Source organism: Hemicordylus capensis, chromosome 2 (assembly GCF_027244095.1).
Source record: "Hemicordylus capensis ecotype Gifberg chromosome 2, rHemCap1.1.pri, whole genome shotgun sequence".
Classification (NCBI taxonomy): Eukaryota; Metazoa; Chordata; class Lepidosauria; order Squamata; family Cordylidae; genus Hemicordylus; species Hemicordylus capensis.
In genome coordinates this window covers 322514131-322529479 of record NC_069658.1, presented here as the reverse complement: position 1 = coordinate 322529479, position 15349 = coordinate 322514131, and the positions used below count along the sequence as shown (strand labels likewise).

The 15349-nt window shown below is 44.8% G+C and overlaps 1 protein-coding gene across 2 annotated transcripts; it reads right to left on the bottom strand.

The window, feature by feature from the left end:
- Nucleotides 1-6567: 6567 nt before the first annotated feature.
- Nucleotides 6568-15099, bottom strand: ABHD14B (abhydrolase domain containing 14B). Of its 2 annotated transcripts, XM_053289700.1 has the most exons (5): nt 15016-15099; nt 14826-14907; nt 12638-12873; nt 10159-10400; nt 6568-8271 (listed from the first exon to the last, which is right to left on the bottom strand). In XM_053289700.1, exons 3-5 carry the CDS (start codon nt 12843-12845, stop codon nt 8089-8091), a joined length of 633 nt encoding a protein of 210 aa, XP_053145675.1. In that variant the 5' UTR covers nt 12846-12873; nt 14826-14907; nt 15016-15099; the 3' UTR covers nt 6568-8088. The 2 variants fall into 2 exon arrangements, with proteins under 2 accessions (XP_053145675.1, XP_053145674.1); XM_053289699.1 differs by lacking the exons at nt 14826-14907; nt 15016-15099 and adding an exon at nt 14482-14643.
- Between the last annotated feature and the right edge of the window lie 250 nt (nt 15100-15349).

Sequence of the window (15349 nt, the reverse complement as noted above, 5' to 3'; positions counted from 1 at the left end):
TCAGAGAGGTCATAGTACCTAACCTTGCTCTATTCTAGAATCAGTCGCAGCTCACTGGGTATCCTTGCTGCACATTGTGAATTCTACCCAGTTCCCCTATCCAGAGATACATTATTTTAAGGAGAAAGAGCCCCTGATTATCCAGGGACTGTTTCCTATCCTTTTAACATTCACATCTTGATCTGACACAAAACTGACACAATTTTGAGTGGTTTGAAGCAAAAAAAATAAGAGTGGTTACAATGAAATAACTTAGCCTATCATGAAACCCTGTGTTTTTCTCATGGTAATGAGAATGCCATGTCTACACTGGTGGAATACTTGCATGGGGGTTTCAAAGTGCATTTAGTACACTTGCAGTATGCACGCACCATGGGCACACTGCAGAAGTGGGGATCTGTGTATTCCCAGTGCTGACTTGCTGCCACATGAATGGACATTTTTCTGCTATCAGATTCAATGAGAGGCTACAATTTAACTAACAAACAAACTCCTCTGTGCCTTTTCCATGCTTCCAGTTAAGTGCTACTCCTGTGCTATATGGAAAGTAAAGGCGTCCCAAGAAGTGTTTTATGCATTCTCTTAAGTGTTCCATTTTGGTTCTTTTTTCCTTGAGTTGAAGTACAGCTTCATTGTGTACACTTAAGCTATTGTACAGTTATAAAGATAGACAGAAATAAAAATAGGATTGGGAAAATGACAGTGCAGAAAATTGCCATGTGAACATTCCCTAAAATAGCTGGTGTTTTGGAACTCTTTCTGGAGTCCAGTATGGCTCTCTCCTGGCTCAGGAAGGTCTGTGGAAATGAATTTCTAAAGAAGGCTAAGGAAGATCTAAGAGGAGCTTTGCAGGCAGCAGCTGGTAGATTGCAAGAAGGAGAACAAATTCAGGAGCAGGTCAATACACAATCTCAGGTGAGTTAGGCGGTTTAAAGAGGCAGACAAGGACTGCCTATAGTGCAAGAAGGAAGAGTGCTGCATTGATTATTGGTTTATTATTCAGTTCTTTGCTGTTCCACGTGATCTCTGTACCATTTGAGTAAATCCTTTATTGTACAGATTATAGAGTAAAACAAATGCTTGCATTTTCCCCCTCCTAAAGGTTTTAAGCAAAGTTACCTTTCCTGTTTAGCCAAATCTATTCAGTAAAGCCAGGTAAAGGTAAAGTGTGCCATCGAGTCAGTGTCGACTCCTGGCGACAACAAAGTCCTGTGACTGACTTTGGTAGAATACAGGAGGGGTTTACCATTGCCATCTCCTGCACAGTATGAGATGATGCCTTTCAGCATCTTCCTTTATTGCTGCTGCCCGATATAGGTGTTTCCCATAGTCTGGGAAACAGAGCAGCAGGGATTCGAACTGGCAGCTCTGCTTGCTAATCAAGTCATTTCCCAGCTGCGCCATTAGGTGGCTTTAAAAAAGGTAAAGTGTGCCATTGAGACAGTGTCGACTCCTGGCGACCACAGAGCCCTGTGGTTGTCTTTGGTAGAATTCAGGTACCATACAATTAATCACAGGTGATTATTTGAATGCTCTCCATGTCCATCTATAGACAAGCAGCTCTTTCCTCACCTTACAGGAGGGTTCGAGCTGTTCAATAGAGAGCATAGAGGCCCTATTTTAGCTAAGTATTTCATCATTCAGTCACTAGATGAGTGTCCTCCAGCACCTGTTTGCAAGCTCTCTAACCCCTGCAGGGAACAGGAAAGGTTGGAGAATTTGCAATGCAAATAATGAGAGGAACTCAGATGCTGAGCTGCCAGCAATATGGCAGCTGCCCTTTAAAGGTGTGTCTGTGTGACTGTTTAATGTCAACCTTGCATCAGAAAAAGGAGGAAATGCAGGCATGTCCATTACTGGAGGACTGCAATCTTGTTCTGACTTGCATGGGTGAATGCACCATCTCAGATCAAACATGGCAGACTCCCAAATCATGTCACCTCAAATTCTCCCAAATCCTGTTTGCTCAAATACCACACTTTTCAGTGGAGTCTATTCATACAGTCAGCAGAGTGAATTATCAAGTGCTTTATAATGAAGCCATATACATGCATTTATGAAGTGGACTTCGATGGTAAGAGGATACTCTTTATGAGTAAAAGTTGACAGGCTTTGCAGAGCTCTTTTTCAGGTAGAGTTGTTGTAGGGCTGATTGCTCTGGACATCTCTATCTTCAAGGGCTCAAAGTAATAAGCAGGACTTTATGTCGGGCACAACTCCCTAATAAGTCATGGGAGCATGACGTTCATCTGTATGCCTACTCACAGATTTTATGGCAGTATTTGTTTTACTTGTGCTGGTAAAGGGGATGGTTTACACTGTGCAAGCATGGCACTAAGGCACTTTGTGCAGGCAAAAAACCAATGTTTTGTGGAGAAAAATGGGTGTGTTTGCTGAAGAAACACAACATAGGCAAGGTACCGCATGGTATGATGCATGGAACATCAGACTTGGAATGAGGACTGCCAAGTTCATAACTTTCCCAAGCCACAAAGTTCCTAGGGTGACTTTTCTCTCAGCCTAGCCTACCTCACAGCGGGGAAAGAACCATTGTCAGGGTAACATCCTGTGAATGTCACCTTGAGCTTCTTGAAGGAAGGATGGAATGCCAATGCAACAAACAGGCAGAATATTGGCCCATTTCATATCTGCTTGAGAACCCTTAGGAGGCACAAGTGGGCTGAGTGGTAAGGAGAAACGGGGAATGGACAGGGAGGACTGGAGGCTGGTGGGGAAGGTCTGGCAAGGTCAAGGTGGATAACATCGTGTGGAAAAAAATAGACTCACCGACAAAAAAAGGCTATCTAATCTAGCAGTATGGTGGTAACAGATCTTTTTTCTTTTCGTTTGTTTGTTTGTTTCGGGGGAGGGGGAGAGAACGATGCAATCCATACATGCTGTTCTATAGGTGGAGAGCAAGTACTTGCTGACAAGCCAAAAAAGGCAAAACCCAAGAAGGTCAGTTCGGTAGCTGGTTGTACCTGGATGAAAATTCCTTCTTGCTCCAAACGATGCTGAGCAATGCTGAGCAGGAGTGAGCAAAACCCATGCACTGAGTCATCTCAAATGAAATTTGATTGGGTGGGTGAGGGATGATACTACCCACGTCCTGATCCCAATAGCCCACAACTGAATCAGAAGAGAAATCTACAGCACAGGATGAAGAATGCAATTTTCACTCTCCTGAGCAATGTGCTGCAGTGCCTTTATTGCAACGGACAGCACAGCCTTGAGAGAGGAATGTGTCACTCTTGTGGGATGAGGGGAAAAAGCTCCATGGTAATGTGAGCTGCTGCTGGCTACCAGACAGAGGAGCTGGGTGCAACTGAGCACAAGACAGATTGTGTGTGCACTGGACAAGAGCAACAACTGCTCCAAAGGTGGGGGATGGGAACGGGTGAGGCTGCCATTGTTGGCTGCCTACCTCATGGGTACATTCAGGACTTGTTGCCAAACACCTGTTGGAGCACAAATGCATCATCACTGAACCTACGATAAGGTACGAGCTTAGCAACCAGGGCTGCTTTGGGTTGGTGAAGGAGCAGAATCAAAATCAGAAATATCCCTTCCCTGTGGATGGGGCATAAATAGCAGATGGCCAGGCATTGCTTCTCCAGAACTTTGTGACCAAGCAGCACAAAAGCATTATTCACCCTGACAGACTTGGGTTTTCTCTTGTCAACAGCGGCTGGATCAGGATGAGGTTCAGGCATGGACTGCAATCATGGGCGAGGGGGCTTTACCCCCCTGCTGCAATTGCAATTCTTGATCCTGGAAGAGATGAGGAAGAGGAAGGGATGCTGCCTGATACTCCTCTCTCCTCCCACTTCCCTCCCGAAGCTGAGACAGAGCAGCTGAAAAGTTCTTGGGTTAAAGGAGCTTAGGGATCCTTTTTCAATCCTGCCCTCATTAAAAAAAAAACTAGGTAAAACGACAATATTTTTTTCTCCCTTTCATTATCAAGGGAACCCACCAATCTTTATCTGCCTTGATGCTTTAAATAATAGGATCCACATTCAGTTTGATGAGTTGGGTAACATCCCAGCTAATTTGATGTCACAGCTGTTGGACTTTGTTGTGTGTTCTCTTTGTCACCTCCAGCCAGTTCACCTTTTTCAAAGGAGGTAACTTGTAGTAGGGGCTAACATGGCATCTGATCTAGCTGACTTTTATCAAGGCTGCTGCATGCTCTATGACTCTGCAAAGGCCTGAGCTCTGGAGCATAATAGTAGCAGGTCACTGAAGAACTGAGTTTCTCCTTGGCCCACATTCATTAGTCTACTTTCATCTTCACACGATAATGAACTTCAGAAACAAGAACTGCCCAACCAAAATATGCTAAGGCTGATTCACATGATCATGGCACTGTTTGGTAGTTTTTAAATGGAGATCCCGATGGCATGTGCAGGATTTTTCACTAATCCCAGAATCATGCTGCAAAACCCCAACATTTAGCCAACACTGCAAACATGAGTTCACATCTTAATTATCTCAGTGATATGAATCTGGGATCAACAAAAAAATAATAATCCTGAGTTCACATGACATGCTCCATGGGAGCACACCCTGCCCTCACTGGGATCTCCAGTTTTCATTTACCAGACATTGTTGCAATCGTTTGAACCAGCCCTAGATACTATATGGTAAACCAAGCTCTTGGCCAGTACTGCTGTTGGTGGTCCTGTGAGATTTGGATCTCCCTTAAGAGATACTAATTTCACACTGAAAGCCAGGCACTATGCAAAAGGTTCCGTATTCCAATTGCTCGGATGTGTTTTCATGGCACATAAGTTCAGCACTGAGGAACCACCCTTCACGGAAATGCCCAGGCACTCTCCCATCCCTTCCCCTGAGAGTCTGTCAATCCCAGGATTTTAGATCCCAGATATAGATAGATGTCTCTGCCTGTGTAGGAATGATACCCAAGACCTGGCCAACCTCCTGCCAGCAAATCCTCTGCAGAATAGGATAAAGTCCAATGTTTGACAGGCATCCCAACCTTCAGCCACTCAGGGTGCAGTGTGATGAGTCCACCTCCTTACTTCTTACTGTTGGCTCCATCTGTCTGAGCTCCATCTATGGAAATTGAGCACAAAAGAACCAGCCAGGTGGCTCTGGTATAGCCGACTTTAACCTGCCCCCCATCTGTTCACCTTAGCCATTAATTTAGTAATCTGCTGGGCATTTAAAGGAATCCATTTGTGCTGTTGGGCAGGCATTTTTCTCTTAAGCTGTAGAAAACTAGATTATCTAATTCCATTTCATAATAACAGGAAGGGGGGAAGGAACGTTGTGCTGATAATCTAGGAAAGGAGGTGAGCAGAGGGCATCTGCTCTACTAGAGCATTATTTGCCACTATTGTACAATAATCCTGGTGAACTGGGTGAAAGAGAAAGTTCAGGTGACAGTGAGATATCTCTGGACATCTGCTCCTCGCCTCCCCCCCAGCATCTTGTTGCCCTCATTATGATTATAATGCCATCAATTCATCATTCCAACATTTCACTTGTTATTGAACGTAAGACCCAGGAGTACAGAGGAAAATCTTGAGGAGCAACTCCTCACTTAATATTATTTGGGCAGGCAGGGATGAAAGACACTTTTTTGTGAGGTCTGGATTGTTCGGTTTAGTGGGAGGAATTAAGTAAAATGATGGGAGAACTCAAATACTTGGGGAGGGCATCTCATCTAGCATTTCAAATCCTTAATGCCTGAGGCTACACTTCATTTGTAAGGCCACCATGATACGGTTCTGCAGACACTAAACTTCTTGGATATGAATTCATGGCAAAAAGTCCTCTCTGAGATGATGTAGGGTACTTCATGTCAACTGAAGAACTCAAACTGGTATATTCATGCTATTGCCATGTATCATGAATAAATACAAAATAAATATGCTGAGAAAGTTAAAAGGCACAGTCTTATGGACATTTAAAGTAAAGTGTGCCATTGAGTCGATGTCAACTCCTAGCGACCACAGAGCCCTTTGGTAGAATACAGGAGGGGTTTACCATTGCCTTCTCCCACGCAATATGAGATGATGCCTTGCAGCATCTTCCTGTATCACTGCTGCCCAATATAGGTGTTTCCCATAGTCTGGGAAACATACAAGCAGGGATTCAAACCGGCAACCTCTAGCTTGCTAGTCAAGTCATTTCCCTGCTGCGCGTAAATCCCATCGAACTTTGTGGGACTATGTAAACTTGCATGGGATTGCACAACATTAAAACTAGAAATCTTGCCACATTCAGTACATAAGATAGAGACTTATGCATTCCAGTTCCCAGCCTTTTGCTTACAAGTGAGGATCACATTTGACAGCTCAACTCCTGACACCCATTCTTTTGTAATAAATGCGAGGCAGTGCTCCCTCAGAGCTAGGTTCAACATCCAGTTCTTTGCTCCAAGCGGTAAACCGAGCTTCCTCTATTATCATTAAACTGTACTCCATATTTCCATAGTTAATATCAAGGCTAGAGCCACACAGACCAGATATTCTTCCCACCATCCCCACATTTGCTTTAACTATTTCAAACTTCAGTGACAAAAGTAGCCATAAGAAAGGGTTGGTTTTCAGTGGTGTGGAAAGTAATGTATCCACAAAAACAAAGAAGTACAAATTCGAGTGTTATTTGATCACAAATTCTTAATTTTGACAAATAATCTATTGTTCATCAGGGAATCACTGGAATCATCTTCTGTGTATGAAATCCACACAGTTCCTGCACACAGTTCCTGATTTTTTTAATTTTCCAACTATATTCTTGAAAGCCTGCACTCTCTTTGTTAACCCATTGGTCCCTTTGATTATACTCAAGAAAGCATGGTTCAAATAGGAAGCAGCAATGGCATTTTCTGCTCTTGGAATGAGTGAGCAAAGTTTTGCCCCCAGACTGCCCTGATCTCTCCCTTTCCTTGGCAGGAAACAGGGAGCGCCTCCCACTGGAGGCTGTTTCCCTCACTGTTGCCATTGTAAACAAACATTACCCTCATTTCCCCCCATTAATCATTTATTAAACTTCTATGATGATTCCCAGAATTGTCTGATTAAACCACATAAGACAGTAATCACAGTAGCTGCAGAACAAATGAGCATCTCAAAATGGGCACGAATTTTTGGACATAAGGAGAAGGTGCTATTTAGCATACATATGCTGCTAAGGGACTTTGCAAGGGGCGATCCAGGAGATGCCAGGGATTGAGAGTGAAGTCAACATTAGTTCTGCCCCTAATGTTTGCTCATCACAAGGCACTTGGCTGTCACTGTGTGCTCCAAGTAACAAAATTATACAGTTTTGCCACACTAGAGCAGGAAGCAACAGACTTTTGACACAGAGATGCATGTGTACAACACAGCAGTGAACAGCAGAAGATTCAAGAAGTGCACTGGCAGAGATAACTGGAGACATCAAGGACTCCAAGATAGTGAAGGATGTTACTTGTCAGAATGGAATGGCTCTGAAGGACAGGTCAGGGAAACATACATTGCGCTACCATTATTAAACCTATCTCAGCCAGCCCATAGTCCTAGCTGTTTATTTATTATTTAATTATTTAACATTTATATCCCGTTCTTCCCCCAAGGAGCCCAGAGCGGTGTACTATATACTTGTAGTACAAAAAGCGGTTGGCTTTTATGTTAATTTACACAAAAGAAGAAAAATATCACGTTCATGGGCGAGTCGTAGGAAAGAGAAAGAGATGGATTTCATGTCAGATTGTGGCCAGCTAAATTAGAGCAGAAGTTCCAAGGCATCTCTGCAACAGACCATAACATGTTAATGCAAACTTAAAGATAAGTGTGACCTAATGCAGCTCACTGCCGAGGGCAGGAATGCTGGTGTGGGCATGATGCAGTTAATTAAATTTTAGGCAATGGGCACACGGGATCCATTTGCTAATCCTCAGCCATTATCCATTTGCTAATCCTCCTCATTCTAGAATAGTTGGGTAGTCCAAAAAGGTGCTCAGGTTGTTCACAGAATTTCAGAAAAACATCCTAATACCCAGGAAGCGCACACCAAAGAGACAGATGTGGAGCCTACGGATCACAGGTTGGTTGGGAGGATAGAGAGCCAGTTTGCTCTTTACTCTAGGCTCTTCAGGAAGTCTAGCAGACCAAGGTGCCACTCATCTGGTTTGTCAATGTAACAGGCATGGCCCGCCCCTTTCATCAGCATCACCTTGTGATTGGGTAAATTCTTCAAGTTGTTCAGGCTTAGCTCCCCCAACTGGACATCCTGGTCCCCATATACGATGAGTGCTGGTGTCTAAATGGAAGAGAGAAGAGTCGTGTGGTCAAACCAACAAATGAAAAATCTTGCCCTTTTCAGCTGCCACCAGAATGAACAACCTCAAGTGAAACACAGGAGCAGAGCCTGCTTTCTTGCTTGCAAGCCCTACTGTTCAGGCCCTATACCAAGTGGGGGTGTTGTACCTGCGCTTAGCATCCCCAGGAGCATGCTTGGAAGCCCAACCCCCACCCCATGCCAACACACTCTGAAATCCGGCCCCCCACTTACAGCATTTCTCAGAAGAAATAAACACAATACGCAAGAAGATATTCTCCCTACGCAAGAAGATATTCTCCCTGTGATGTGGAGATGGGCACCTGGGGGACCCAACCACAGGAAAAATCTCCCCATAAGAGACTCTCCAGACTTACACACAAATGCTATAAGTATGGAAAGCAGGAGGTGCAGCTTCAGAGTATATCAGTGCAGGAACGAGGCTTCTAAGTGTGCTCTTGGTGGATGCTGTAGCAATCCCACTTTGTACATCACCTGAACAGGGCTTGAATATATATGTCATAGGGAAAGCACACCCCAGGCTGCTTCCCACATGACATAATTTCTTTACTCATTTAGTAAAGGTAGGTCACCTCCCTCCATGATAGGGTAGCTGGCTAAGCTGTTATCGGTTACCCCCCATCTCAGCACATGCCCAGGTAGTGATACAACAGAGAAACAAATGAGCATTCAGTGGGTACCCAGCACAAAGAGCAGGTGCAAACAGAGTCTACACGTGTACCGTTTGTGCTCTACTTCAACTGAACTAATGTGCGGTTGGTGGAGAGGCTTGCTGTCACAATTCCACTTCCTCCCCGCACATGTGCGTGTGCATAGTCTGGGGGACATACCAGCGGGGATTCGAACCAGCAACCCCTTGCTCCCTAGGCCCTTCCCCGCTGTGCCATGAGGTGGTCTCACAGTCAGCGCTAGAAACATGTTAAATTACTACTGGTCATAGAACATTTTCCCCCCCTGGTTGCAATATGAGAGAAAATCTCATAGCAGGGAAAACAAACCTCTCCTACATTTGCAGGGGCTCAGAATCCCCACAAGAGAGAGATTCGGGATTACAGAAGGACAGGGAACTGCAATTGCTGTCAAAGCTATTCCCTACACTGTCACACTGGCTAAAAAAAAGTTTACAGGTCACATTTACAAGGGCAAAGGCACACATTGGACACTAATATTGGGAAGAGGCTAACATCTAAAGTCTAGGCATCTGGAGGAGGGTCAGATCAAGCACTGTGCTTTTGCAAGAGATACTATAACACAGTATTTTAGAGCTCAGGGGTGTTCAGGGATTTACTGCAGCTATGGTTCTCATCTCTCTGCCTCTTTTTCTTATGAGTGAAGAAGCAGAACCCTTACTGCTGAGGCAAGAGATCCCATGTATCATGAAATCTACCTCACCAGTCCAGTAATAGGGAAATGTTTGTCACAGCATATCTCCTGGCTCTGACTGAAAGGAAACAATGTGGACATTCTCAGAGCTTATGGGGGCACACATGGTCAGTATGAAGAGAAACAGCCTACAGGCTTCCCTGTTTGTTTCTGCCTGTAAGTAGGCCTGAATATAGGCCTGTTTTGAGTCTTCCACGGTGCACTGTGGCTGAGAATGCAGAAGAGGCAGTGCCCTCTAGTGTCCAGCTGTGGACTTCTCAGTTTTACAGTGTATTTGTGCCTGTTGTAAGCAATTACTAACACAAACCTGTCTGGTCGGTCTTTCTCTCACAGCTCTGAAATCTCAGCTGCTTTTCTCAGATGTCTGTGAAGTCCTCTTAGTTATTGTTTGCCGAGAAGAAACCTGCCCCAATTTTAACCTCAGCATCCCCTCCTCTCCTCTCCAAGCCTAGATGTCAGACATACCTTGACACTGGCATATTGTGTGGCTAGGAATTTCTCCGTGCAGATGGGTGCCACTGGGATGTACGCCTTGACCAGCTCACTGTGCTGGAAGAGGAAGGGAAGGGAATACATGCCGCTGAGAGAGGGGCTGACCACCACAGCCTGGTCTAACTTCAGGGCCTCGAAGACAGACTTCAAGAAGCTGCTCGGAGCTGGCTCTCCAACGGGAGCAGGAGCAGCTGCCTCCTTGGAACGACCTAAGCCTGGACCACAAGAAACAAGACAGTCCATATTAAACATACTTGATGGGTGAACAGTGGCAAGGAGCTCTCTATGAAGACTCAAGGGCAGCATCAGTCTTGATCCCAGCAGGCCTCAGCTTGGTCTGCACTTCTTGGGTGAGAAACGGACTGGGAGCACCAGCAGAGTCCATTCATTCATTCATTCATTCAACATATTTTTATACCGCCCCAAACTCACGTCTCTGGGTGGTTCACAACAAAGCAAACAAAACAGAAAAAATTAAAACACCAGTTAAAACAAAATAAATGATACAATAAGTTAATACACTACAACAATTCAAACCGTAAAACATTTTAAACAATCTTAAAACTATTAAAAGAATATTTAGTTAAAAGCCTGGGTGAATAGATGTGTCTATAAAGACTTTTTAAAAGTTGTCAGAGATGGAGCAGCTCTTATTTCAGCAGGGAGCGTGTTCCAAAGCTTTGGGGCAGCAATGGAGAAGGCCCATCCCCGAGAAGCCACCAAATGAGCCGGTGGCAACTGCAGACAGACCTCTCCTGATGATCTCAATGGGCGGTGGGGTTTATAACGAAGAAGATATTCTCTTAAATACCCAGGGCCCAAGCCATTTAGGGCTTTATAGGTTATAACCAGTACCTTGTATTTTGCCCGGAAACTTATCAGCAGCCAGTGTAGATCTTTCAAAACGAGAGTAATATGGTCTCTCCTAGATGACCCAGAGACCAACATGGCTGCCGCATTCTGTACCAATTGTAGTTTCAAGGGCAGCCCCACATAGAGCGCATTGTAGTAATCTAGTCTGGAGGTTACCAGCATATGTACCACGGTTCTGAGGTCGTTTATCTCAAGAGGAAAAAGCAGGAGAGGAGAGCTGGTCTTGTGGCAGCAAGCATGACTTGTCCCCTTAGCTAAGCAGGGTCCACCCTGGTTGCATATGAAAGGGAGACTAGAAGTGTGAGCACTGTAAGATATTCCCCTGAGGGGATCGAGCTGCTCTGGGAAGAGCATCTAGGTTACAAATTCCCTCCCTGGCATGTCCAAGATAGGGCTGAGAGAGATTCCTGCCTGCAACCTTGGCGAAGCCACTACCAGTCTGTGAAGACAATACTGAGCTAGATGGACCAATGGCCTGTCTCAGTATATGGCAGCTTCCTTCCTAGGATGTCTGAGTAATAAATAACATAAAAATGGATGGATGGTGGCAGGCACACATTTCAGTGCAGGTATCCATGTCAAGAAGCTGACCCTACCAACTTCTCCAAGCAGAGAGGCAGGCGCTAGTTCCACCTCAGCTGGTATTAGATGCATCCTCACTGCTGCTGGCTCCTCAAGGATATTGCTACTGAAGATGGCAGTTTGGCCTAAACACAGGCCTAAGCAGATGGCAATTCTGTAGCAGTAGCAACAGGCTCTTCTCCACCCCTCATGCCCAGAAAGATGGCTACCTGGAGTGTTATGAGGGTGACGCACCTCTTCAAGCAAGGAACAGTGGCACTGAGGGAGGCAGCTACTGGACAAGGAAGGGAGAAAAGTGGAGCCATTGCGATGAGTTGGAGGAGACAGCATATCCAGGTCTAGAGGCATTAGTGGAGGAGAAGAGGTACAAAGCCATGGTGTGGGTGTGCTTGTATTGGGGGGTGGCAGGGCGAGGGAAAGGAAAACGACCAGGGTCCTGGCCAAGGCACTTAAGGGTTATGGACCATTTTGCTAGAAGGGTGAGAGGAGAGAGAGGTAACTTTTCAGCAGCCTGGTTTCCAAGAAAAAAGCTCTTGAAAGTGGGAGGTCACAGGACTTTTATCTCCCTGGCTCTGCATCAAAGCCTTCCAAGGCTAATTCTTTTCTTTTTTTTTAATCTAAGAAGTTATATTTATGTATGAAATAAATAAAATGAAAATAAGTTTCAAGCTCCTATGAAATACTGGGCCTATGTCCATGGGCATGTCTGTTTTGGTACTCCTTGGAAATGGTTGTGGAGATGATAAGCTTCCCAATGGGCATGCTGGGACCAAAATGGACACTTGCGTGACCATCACTTCATTTTGGATGTATTCTTTTTTGTACGTGCGTATGACTTCACATTTTAAAGTTCTCACAAAAATAAGACCTGAGAGGTACATAATTGACCTTCTTAACCTTGAAGGAAAGTCATATTTCAAATTACACCAGCACTGGAAATCTTGTTTTCCACCAGAATGCTGACACGACCTCCTTACCTATGGAGACTGAGGCCTACCTGGCAAATCAATAGCTACAGCACAATATCCAGCTTCCGCCAACTTGGACAAAGTCTGCAGGTTGAGCCAAGTCTCTGATGAAAAACGAATGCCATGCAGCAGCAACACAGAAAACCGAGGGGTCTGTTGAGCCGGCTTGACCTGCCTATAGAAGAGGACTTGTCCGCCCACCATGATGGTACCCTCAGTGAGTTGTGTGGAAGCCATCACTTCTGGAACGTATCTTCCAGGAAACCTGGAGGTAAGCGCACCAAAAAGAGAGAGAAGAAAATGGGGGGAAAGATATGGAGAGAAAAATAGATAGGACATAAACATATCACTTCTTTGGTTTTTCTCTGCTTTCCCCCCCCAGTCTAAGAATTGGCCCCAAGACAAGAGAACAAGCATTGCAATTGTAGAGCCAGGAGCAAAATGCGGGTGAGACTATTTCTGTCTCTCACTGCCTTCCATTTCAAAACAGCCTTGATTACTCTTCCTTTCTTACAACAGCATGCATTTGCTGGTGGATGGGCAGGCAAGGAGACTGTGGGCCACATGGAATAAGTGGCTGGATAACAGACCCATAGGCTTTCCCCACATCCCTTTCCCACTCTCCCCCCGACTCATTGGCTCCACACATAAGCTCAAGACTGGGGGCCCCAGAAGATGTGGCATGGAGTATGAATTTGCAAGTGCCACTCCTCATCTGAATCTGTAGGGAGATGAATGGCAAATGAGCAGCTCGTGACACAGGGGTGCCTGATGAAAGGGCACAGTTCACATTCTTCTACAACCACCCAAGAGTACCCTGCCTATAAGATTTTTGGAGAGGAGCTTGTTAACTGAGTTTCAGAGGGGGACAAATTGCACAAAATCAGACCCCCACAATAACAATTCTTGGCAATTGGCAAACTGTATAGTTTTTTCAAGCATTCAAAGCATTTCACATGTATTATCTTGTTGCAATCTTACCAGTTAGGTAAGTATCCCCATATTGCAGATGGGGGGAGCCTGAGATTGGGGGGTGGGCCTTGCCGAACATCACCTAGTGAGTTCATGCCAGAGGCGAGATTAATTCAGGGACTTCCTGATTCCTAGCTCAGTCTCTTAACCACTATGCTGCACCAGCATTCCATGTGATCAAGCATTCTCCTGGAATGATCAGCTCAAAAATGAATTTATCTAAGTGGTGGAGAGAAGAGGCATCATCCCCAGCCAGGGCCTAGATAGATGCAAAACCATGTGAGGACCTGCATGTGTGAATGAGCCATCACAAATACATCACAGACATGAAGGTTTTTATCAGTTCACACACAATGCTTTCCAAGGGTCAATTTACATAGTCAGTTGTCCATGTAACCAAATGTCAAGAAATCAAATGAAGCACAGGCATGTATGAACCAACTGTTCCCTCACTTTCATGCAAACCCTCTGAGGACTGTAAGATAGCCATAACTTGTGTTTGTAATTAATGAGGGAGGACTCCAAAGTGGTTTGCAGGACTGACTCACCAGAGACAAATCACAAGAAATCATAACTGAGCAGTGCTGATTGTGGTTTTAGCTTGGGTTTTTAAAACTTGTTTAACTTAATTTGGTCGATTTTATTATTAGTCTTATTTTACATTGTATTTATTTTATAAATGTTGTGAGCCACCCAGAGCAGTAGTGTACTGGAGGGTCGGGGTATAAATATTTTAAATAATAAATCATAATTTAAACCTCCGCTCTTTTCTTTCACACCCTGCTTTAGCATTTCGTCCAGACTTTAATCACCCTATATTTGCATGCAAAGTGGAAAAGCAGAATGCTTGTTTTCCAGGATCCATTTTATGAAGCCCCAGCCTACATGTTTCATAACATACATCAGCCACTTCGAGGAGGACGAGGAGCCAAGAAGCAATTTACTCGAGCGGAAACAAACTCAACTTTCTGCGCTTGGGTTTCCGCACCTTCCGATGCAAATCATGACACTTGCGGCAGTCCGGGCGAGGGGAGGGGGCAACAGAACAGCTTCTGAACCTAACTCCTTGCTTGATGGCTGTAACCTGACTGGCTGCGCACAGAATGCATGAAGAGCTCTTTCAGATGCCGTCAGAGCAAAGACAATAAATAGTCGGCGGGGGGGGGCGGTGAGGGGGGACTTAACCCAACTGTTGCATTGTACAAAACGAAAATGTGGGAAGTGGGAGCGTTAGGGGTACGCTACCTGCGGGAAGAGATCCCAACCGATCGCCGAGAGATCTGCTGTGTGCCTGAGCTTCCGGGGTCCAAAGGTCCTTAAAGGAAGCCTGACGAAAGGGTAATAGTAAGACGAAAGTGACCCTTTTTTAGGCAAAAGTGCACATGAACACTAGTGACATCTAGTGGATATAAACAGAATCACCTCGATGACTTACGGGTCTATGCAAAGTTGCTTTAAAAGATTGCCAGTCTAAGCACCTTGAAGTGAAGTCCCGTTGATTTCAGCGGAGCGCACAGAGATTTAGGAGGAACAAGATGCTGCAAAAGAATGCAATATATACTCGCCAATGCATTTAACAGAAAGGATAGAGCAGTTATCCGAAATATTCTCTTCAATTATAATTAATGCAAGCCTTTAGTGTATTATAATGCAGGTTAGTCTGCGGCAGAATACAAAAAATCAGGTCAAACTAACTTGCAGAATAAAAGCCATGAAAGGCAGGCGATTTAATACTGGGCAAGTATGTGTCTGTGTGTGCACGCACGTGT